Source organism: Numida meleagris, chromosome Z (genome assembly GCF_002078875.1).
Source record: "Numida meleagris isolate 19003 breed g44 Domestic line chromosome Z, NumMel1.0, whole genome shotgun sequence".
Lineage (NCBI taxonomy): Eukaryota > Metazoa > Chordata > Aves > Galliformes > Numididae > Numida > Numida meleagris.
The window spans coordinates 66,969,746-66,979,211 of NC_034438.1; the positions used below are offsets into that span (position 1 = coordinate 66,969,746).

Sequence of the window (9,466 nt, forward strand, 5' to 3'; positions counted from 1 at the left end):
GAACACATCAGTAGAGCAATTTAGGATCCACCAAAAGCGCCTTTAGTGTTTACTCACATGAAGTAAGCACTGTACTCAAAGGACTGCAGGCAATAAAGCACATATCAGTATCAACACAATCTCTCATAACATCCTTCCCTCTAAATTGGAAAGATATGGATTTGACAGGTGGACTGTTCAGTGAATGAAGAACTGGTTGCAAGACTGTACCCTGAGAATGGTGGTCAATGGTTCAATGTCAGAATGGAGATCATTCATCACTGAATGAGCAGAATCCCTCAGGTGTCCGTACTGGTACCAGTGTTCTTTAATATCTTCATCAATGACAGCAACAGTGAGTGCACCATCAGCAACTTTGTGGATGACACCAAACCATGTGCTGCAGTTGACACACCTGAGGGATGGGATGCCACTCAGATCTAGACAGGCTGAGCAGTGAGTCCAGCTGAACCTCATGAGGTTCAACAAATCCAACTGTACGGTTTTGTGCCAGGGTCACGGCAACTCTGTCAGTACAAGCTGGGGGATGTAAGAATAGAGCACAACCCCACAAAACAGACTAAGAATACTGGTGGATGGCAAACTAGACATGAGCCAGCAATGTGCCCTCACGGCCCAGAAAGCCAACTGTACCCCTGGCTGCATCAAAAGAAGTGCAGTCAGCAGGGCGAGGGAGGTGATCCTGCCTTTCTGCTGTGCGCTGGTGAGGTGTCACCTGGCATACTGATCCAGATTGAGTCCTCAGTACAGAAGAGATGTGGTCTTGTTGGAGCATGTCCAGAGGACAGCAAGATAAATAACTCAAGTGATGGAACGCTTCCCATATGAGGACAGTGTGAGAAGGTAAGGCTCTGGGGAGAGCTGATAGTAGCCTTTCAGTATCTAAAGGAGGGATAGAAGAATGAAGGGGAGAGAGACTCTTCAGCGGGTTGTGATAGTTTGAAGCCATTTCCCCTTGGCCTAAAGGAGAGGAAATTTAGAGTGGATATAAGGAAGGATTTAGAGATTTAGATTGCATATAAGGTGAGGCACTGGAACAGGTTGTCCAGAGAGGCGGCACAAGCCTCATCTTTGGAGTTATTCAGTATCAGGCTGGACCATGCTCTGAGCAACCTGCCATCCTTATTCTCTGCAGGGGAGCTGGACTAGCCAACCACTAAGGAACCCTTCCAACTCAAAAGATTCAGTGCATCTGTGGTCAAGGCAAAGAAGCTGATGCATAACTATTAGTAATTCACTGTGAAATAGACAAGTTTTCAAATTCTCCATAATTCTCCAGATAGTTACCTGGTTTTCATGCCTAGCACTAATCCTCCTGAGATTACCCAGTATTATATAACATACAAATGGAGAGCAACTAAGGTAATGTTGATACAAACAAAATGTGACCAGTTTGGCCACACACTGTTGAAGGGCAAGCAGCATGCCTCTTCTGCAGCACTACCAGCTCGTAACTAGAACCAGACAGACATGACAGCAGTGTTACTGTCAGAAGTAAAAGGCTATGGACAAAGCTTTTTCATGTTTTATTTACTATACAAAACCAGCTCTGTTGTTTGGAAGCACAGAAGATCAGCTAGCCCTTTGCCTCCTCTGAGTTAACACTTAACTTCACAGTATCACATTCAGTTCCATGCGTTAAATTTATATTGCTCCCTGACTTACCATTTAAGTCCAATGCAGCATAGAACAAACCGCGTTAAGTTGCTACATGAACAGGTTTCACCTGATCATCACTACAACCACCCCTTCAGTCCTCCGACTCAACCATATAATTACTTCTTTTTAGCGAGTTCAACACAGTTGTAAGAATAACTACTGCCCACACCAAGCTACTCTGATCCATAAGACTCTCTATGACTTGCCTCTGAAAGAGCCTGCACCTAGCCAAAGCTTTGACACTCAGTTGTCCTAGAAGTATGCCCAAAACCTTACTTGCTGTCTGAACCTGTACCAATATTCCTGAAGAAAAAAAAAGCCAAACAAGTAACAACTCTGAATAGCTTCCAGTTGGCACAAAGAAATTGGGTCAGTGTTGGCCAGTAAGCTCTTTCAGTTCTCTTACTGAGAGAGCAGCACTAACACCTTCACACCCCAGCTGTCAAAGGATCCTTATTTGGCCCAAATCTACCCTTAGGGACTTCCAGAATAGGCTTCTGGCAGTCACTGCTCTCAAGTGTGGCTCATGAAGAGGTACATCATTTTACCTTTAACAGTGCTCTGAAGACTTATAAAATCTAAATACGGAGCCTGTTTGCCTCTGAGCTAATCCCCACCAGGAAAACAAGTTCAGACAGATCACAGTATTAACTTTTGATTAGGTCACTTATATGAGGAAGAGACAACTAAGTTCTTCTCTTCTTCTAAGTTCTTCTCTCAGACAAGTTACATCATATAGCCTCTAAAGATCAGAAAACATTTGGCTCTACTATCCCAAGCTTCACAAATAATTCAAGCATAAAGAACATTCAGAAGGGCTGCTGCCCATGTAGTACATAGCAATACTAGCTAACTGCCATCCCAAATACCTAGAGCCTGAAGGAGAAGACAGAGAACTTGAAGTAGAGTTACAACTGTTAAACAGCACAAAGGACTGGATTTCACTTTGAAAGGCAGTTCATACAAGAATAGCCAATAGTTTCACACTGTGTTGCATCTCCGGTTATTGAAGTATTCTAGCTTGGCTTTGTCAGCTTCTTTACACAATGCTGCTGTCAACTGAGACCAAAAGCTACAGCTTCCAAACCAGTGACCTCTCAAAGAGGAAGGAGACAACAAAGCAGAATCTGACCCTGACACATACCTACAACATCCCGTCCCAGTTTTTTTAGGTCAGGTATAGTAAATCAAACTTATCCCAGAGATTTTTCAACTTCTCTATGAAAGTAAATTGTTTCACTAAAAACAAAAAGAGCTTGTTTTTCCGTTATATAAGGCCTAAATCTAAGGGCCCTGCCATACTTCAGTTGTGTCTAATAAACACATTTAACAGGCAAAGAGGTAGACAAAGGCGTCATTCAGATCAGGAGTAACTTCAGATTACCAGCTGTCTAACACCTAGGTTGCTCTGTGTGGACGCAGGAGCTAGACTCAAGTCTTTCTTCATGAGTTCCTCCAGCTAGAACAGAAAGTCCTATTATAGCAGGTGTGAAGTCTGTCCCCTGACCAGAACAGGCTCAGCCCTGAAGTTAGAACAGGTTGTTCAGTACTTCATCACTGGTGGCTGGAAACCCTTCTAGGAGTGGGACAACACCTTCCTGGGCTATGGCCCTGTCATCTTTGTGGGGCAAAAGCTTCCCCTTCTCTCCAGCCTCTTTGTCCCTGCTCAGCACAAGGCCCAGGAGCTGCTCCCCAGAGAAGCCCTGATCTCACCAGTATCACTGCTGGCCATCTGTCTGCCTGAGTCAGGGCTGCACAGTGTTCCTACCTTAACTGCAGTCCTTCAAAGCCCCTTTCTCTCAGCAGTTCCAGATCCTCTGGACAGCATACTTGCCCTGAAGAATATTAATGACATTACTCAAGTAGATGCTGTCTACAAACTTGATGAGGGCAAGCTCCTCCATACTAAATATAGTCAGTGCTACAGAGTACTCAAGACCTCTATTCCATATTAAGGAAAATTGTGGAATATTAACCACTAAACTTAAGAATGCCACAAATTTTCCATCTCTAGCCACTCCTTCACCTAGACCTTCACACCCCTAAGTTGTTACCAGGACTCTGCAGGAAACTGCAATCATGCCAGACTCAAGGCAGATTACATCTATCACTCCTCAGCCACAGAGTTATGTTTCAAAGATGTGCATTCCTCTACCACTTACTCTTGGTAAATCAGTGCTAGGTACTTATATTCAGCTTGTCCTTGACTTGCACAGAAATGACTCCAACAACTCAGTGAGTTACTCACAGACCACAGTAAGGCTCCTCAGATCACCCTCACTGCACTCACTGAACAGCATTAGAACTTCACTCCAGCCATCAGGAACCTTCCTGACCTTTCTGATACAGCACATATTTGACAGTGGCCTCTCCCCTCCTCAAAATGATGTTGCAATTAACATGCAGCTGGGCACATCATCTAATGCCCACACCAACATCTCACACCTTTCACACATTCAAAAGAAATAACAAAGACCCACCAGACATAGACAGTTTAAGGTCTGTCACTTCTGGGGATGGATGACTGGAGATCTTTAATTATGGCAGTGAACAGTAGCGATATTGAAAAGCTCCCTAAACCACAGACAGATAGTAGAACCAATTCTGACAGCTGATCTAACCAATAAAAGAATGAAGCAAGTCATATGCCTTGGAATCACTCCCTTCTAAAAATTAAGAAAGCTTCCAACACCTTACTCCCTCTTGAGAAGGACAGGATCTGTGGCTGCCAAGAACACATGTTCCACTGACATTTAAAAACTCCAAATGCCAATATAATTGGAGACAAAAAGCTGGTACCAGGTCAGGTACTCATACAGAAAGAATATCAAGCAGATATCCTTCCTGTTGACTTACAACTCCTACCCACAGCAACCATCCCTGCCTATAAGCATAAACTGAAACACAAAGGAAGAAGGCTTTCAACACTAACAGCTTGAATTCCTAGGCCACTTTAAAGCCTGCTTATTCCTTGTTAACCAGGAGACTATTTGGAGAAGTCACATCTCATAGGCACACAAATATTAGAGCAGACAACTACATTTGGAAGCCAGCCTCCTCAACATAAGGAAAATTAATGTACTGCCAATTAAAAGATGAAACAGAACTAGAATTAAAACAATAGCTTTCCCTCACCATACCCTCAATCTTTTCAGGCTCAACTTCACTCCCTTCATTCCTCTATTTCCTTCCCTGAATGGCAGGACAAAGACGAGGAGGCTCTTACAGGTACTTCTCCACCATACATTTCACCTGCTCCACCATGGTCTCCCCACAGGCTGCAGGGAAACAAAGGGTCTAGAACACCTCCCACTCGGACCTCACTGTGCACAGTACTATTTTCCACGCAGCTCTCCTCACTCCTCTCGACCTGCATATCATTTCACCCCTTTCTCAAAGCCATTTTCACAGAGGCACCACAGAGCCTCCTGACAGGCCCAGTCATGCCCTGTGGTGGGCAATCAGCTGTGTGCGAAGGACAACCATGGCCTCCTCCCACAGAGGAGGGCCTGCAGGTCCTCCTGCATAAACCCCACTAAGGCCCAACACTGCCTGTTGCCAGAGTGGATTAGAACAGGCAGCCAGTCCAGACACAGATCAGCACTACCCAAGCAGTAAGTTCCTAGGTGGAGGAAAAAAAGGCAGCAACCATCCTTAAAGACAATGTTTTTCTTATAAAATGCAAGGAGTTCAACAGATCTACAACAACTGTGGGAAAACCCCGCAACTTTAGAGAATGCTGTTACTTTCAAGCCAGAACAGAGCTACATAAGTACTTTCCAGGGGTGAAGCACCCCACCTAGTGCCCATCATCATAAACTAAACATTTTAAATGTTTAACTGGCATGACTACACCACCAGTGTTTCCATTTGCAGGCTGGCACTAACTCAGTGTGACTAACTGTGCAAGTAAGGGCATCTCCGTTAAGTCAGGAAAGAAAAGCAGAAAGAAGAGCACACCTGGACACCAGTGATTCACTGTCTCCTTGACTTTCAATGGTATAGCAAGGCAGATGTAATCAAGCCTATGTGAAAAGATATCTCAAGAGCCTAGCTTTACAAGCTCTCAAACCTAAGTCAGATACTGCTCAAACTACTCATCTGCCATCTCAAAATGAAAGGCCTCTTCACCTCTATGCTACACATACAATACTTCAAAAACATCTTTTTTTAATAAGAAATTCCTATTCCCATTAATCCTGTCAAAGAACTTCAATATTTTCCATTTAGTATTAAGAAACCCTTTCGTTCATGTACGTTATACAGGCACCTGCTATCCACATTTCAAGTGTTCACAGCCATCCAAGTAGCACTAGATGTCTAAATCATGCGCATTATATGCATTTAGGTAGTTCAATGCAAAGTCTTGCACACCTGTATTGCAATTTGACTCAGATATGCTCAAGCAGCTGTCTCAGCCTTTCCTCACATAACGCTCCAGTTACTGAAGTCAAGGAAGACTATCCATTGCTCTGCCCTCAGCCACCAGTCTGAGGAAATACAGTAACAGAATCCACATTTTAACTAATGCTATCTTGAAAGAAAAAACCATCAGAGACTTTGTATGCATAGCTTGTTACACAGTCCTTGATATGGAAGCAGTCAACCATTTCATATGAGTTTAGCTATGCAAAAAACCTTTCACACACACAAAAAAGTAACTCCATACCCAGTTATATTTCAGTACAGATTCCTGGCCATCACTTGGTCTCCAACAAGTTGACTAGTTTTATATCACTAAATTGCACTGGCTCAGAGAAATTTCACTACACGCACTCTCCTTACAAAAATAGTCTTTATCAAAAGACAAGCATGACTCCATTTACTTTTCTTTCAGTTTGTTCAGTCATTATAGAAAAAATTCAGCTACTCAGTTGGTTAATGAGGCTGTAATTCTCATCTTCCCTACCAACTTCTCAACCATGGATGCAGTCCAACACAACTACTATTGCTATGCCAAGTTTCACAGTTTAGCTATCTGAATGCAAAAGCAGCTTCTAAACTCATTTGAAACAGTTCACTTTGTCAGCAATTTTCCAGTCCCCTCTGGAATGGGTGCTCTGGCCAGATTAAGATTAGCAGTTTTATGTCAGTAATTATACTTTGGGATATAACTGAAGGTATAAACACATCAAAAACGTTAAGCTTGTTAATAAACTCACTTCACTATGCGTGCAGGCAGTACATGCATAGTTTGTTATGAGAAGCAGATGGTGTTTTAGAGTTATGACTTTAGTTGTCCCTCTTTTGAAAACAGACAGAAAACAGCTTCTAATGCATATTGGGTAGAAAGAAATCACAGCAGGAAGTCTGACAAGATTTCTGTTACTAGAGATAAAAATAATATCCTTAATTACAACTATAGCAGGTATTATGATTTTAAAAGCCCTTCTTAAAACAACTGATGTGCAATAGTATTTCCCCCATACCCTTACCTAGTTACTTTTGCTGGCTTAAGACTGTAGACAAACAGTTGACACAAAAAAGAAAGGAAACTCCAAGATCTTGCTCTGCACTGAAATTTGATTGCTACATATGAAATTTAATGCTAGTGGATGAATAAAAATACAGGTCACAGCATTAGGTATTTTTGCTATTTCAGGAGGACAAACAAAATGGAGGGCATTGTTACAAGGACTCTGTTACAAAAAATGGAGGAAGGCGCTGGAGCTGCTAACCATGGCAGGTTGGCATAGCAGTTATTACCTATTTAAGAGCTGTGACTCTGCCCATAGAAGCACAAAACAATCAATCACATGTCCAAGCACTCTTCTTTCTACTTCCCCTCCCACACCCATCAGAAACACCCTGGTAGCCCAGAGCTCCAAGGGACATCTCCTCCTCCTCCCCCAAATGCACTTTTTACCGGGTCTCCCGAATTTGCAAGAAACTCCAGTACTGTGGCTGAGCACATTTGCTCCTGCCCTACTGGTTCCCCGCACTACTAAAAGCTGTTTCGCCATTCAGCCTTTTCTGCACTGCATCAGATCAGGCGCAGCTGTTTCTGCTGGGAGAACACTAACTGCAAGCAAGCATTCACAGGTGCACTCAGAACACTGAGGTTAAACACAGCTCTGCACCAACACTGAAACTAGAGAGGCATGCCACAAACAGAATGCCAAATTCACAAGGCCTAGTTTAAACAACAGACAGGCAAGTCCTCGACCTTTTACTGGTGCCTATTTCATTTCTCACTGTAGATGTTTCCTGCAGCAAGGCTAAAACAGAAGTTTAGAACAACTTCATAGTTCCAATATTTACAAAAAAGCAATGACAAATCACCATAAAATCCATAGCTGATTTTATCTATGCGGAGGCATGCTAATACTAAGCTTCCTATGTAGTTACAAAGGAAAAAACCCTGCAGCCCTCTGCACTTCATCTGCATACTTTGTGTTTCCCGGTCCCAGTCCTGGAAAGACAGCTCTTGCTGCAAGATTCAAAGCCAAATCTTTTTCCCCTAGTAAACTTAATTTAGCCTCCATGAATGTTAATGTTGGAGTACACCCTCTGCTCCCCTCGAACTGAAGTTAGTGATCCCCGTAGGCCTCTTCACATGTGGAGATGCAGCCCACGTGCAGCTGGCAGACACTGCACAAGGGATCTGTTCTCCTGCCCTCCCCCCTAGCCCCAGCAACCCCCACCCTAGTAACATGGCCAAAAAGTTCAGTATCAGCTCAGCATCAAACAGGCGAGAACATAGAGCACATAGGGAGGCAGATCCAAAATACACCTTTACTGACCGTAACTCCACTTTTGAAAAAAATATGCCAGAAATAAAACTGAAGTATTATCAACAAAGAAATAGAGACTCTACCAGTGGAAATGTCAAATTTGTACTGCTTCTCCCTTTCTAGAGGTGAATCTCCATTCCTTGGAAGTCAAACTAAGACATTCACCTACACATTCCCACAAAATCCAAGTAAATAATTAGTTTTATACACCTGTCCTGTATAATAAATCCTACTAATTTTATTTCTGTCACTAAAATTTGAACAGCAGAAGAACATAAGTATTTGAGCAGTCACAGAAATACAGTTTCACCCCATAAACTTGCATAAATCTTCTTCAGTTCAATCCAAGGAAAGGTGTAGTGGAACTCATTCCAAGGAGTCCAAAAGTAAGCACAGCCAGCACAAACCTGCAGAAAGGTCGCTCAATAAATCCATCAGCAAGCACCCTGAACAACCTTTCCTACCTCCACTGAAACTGTTTTACATAGCATCCAAATGTGTATGTTCTCTTATCTCACCAGTACTCTGGTATTAAGCACTCAAGACACTACACCGAAGTATTACTCTCAATCACCTTCCAGCAGTTCAGTAACTTAACATTATCTCAATCTACTCCACACTTGATGAAGACCAGACAGAAAGCACCATGCACCTTTTAGGACTTCATGTGGTCAACTTATGCAATTTTTACCAGAATGCACCCTTTTTGCTAACCACACAAACCAAGATTCTCAGTTATTCTTGCAACACCTTAAAGCTTTATCTGCCCCAACCACTTGTATGTGCAGCATCTGAGACACCAGCAAACCTAGGGCTGTAGAAGGCAATGAAGATTCAGTATCACAGAACATTTCATGAAGTGAAGCCTAGAATTGTCTAGAATGATTCCCAGCGATCCCAAGCTGGTGCACTGCATAGTGAGGCAGTGCCAAGACACTTTTAAACTCCTTATCTTCTTCCAGACTTTTTATTAGGAAACTATAGCTTCTTCCAAACCTGCATATGTCCAGGCTCACTGTGACTATCAAAACAAATGAAGACCCCTGTTGCTTAACTGTGGGAGTACCCCAAAG

At 42.9% G+C, this 9,466-nt stretch overlaps 1 protein-coding gene across 9 annotated transcripts in view; it reads right to left on the reverse strand.

The window, feature by feature from the left end:
- Positions 1-5,233, reverse strand: part of ELAVL2 (ELAV like RNA binding protein 2) — an 80,045-nt gene extending 74,812 nt beyond the window's left edge. For 3 of the 9 annotated variants that reach the window (XM_021381351.1, XM_021381350.1, XM_021381347.1), the window contains exon 1: positions 4,800-5,227. Coding sequence is in view for 1 of the 9 variants with exons in the window: in XM_021381349.1 (XP_021237024.1) it covers positions 4,800-4,835 (36 nt within the window). In the remaining 8 variants the exon portion in view is untranslated. Of the gene's footprint in view, positions 1-4,799 lie in introns of all 9 variants that reach the window. The other 6 variants (XM_021381349.1, XM_021381352.1, XM_021381348.1 and 3 more) reach the window with 5 other exon arrangements.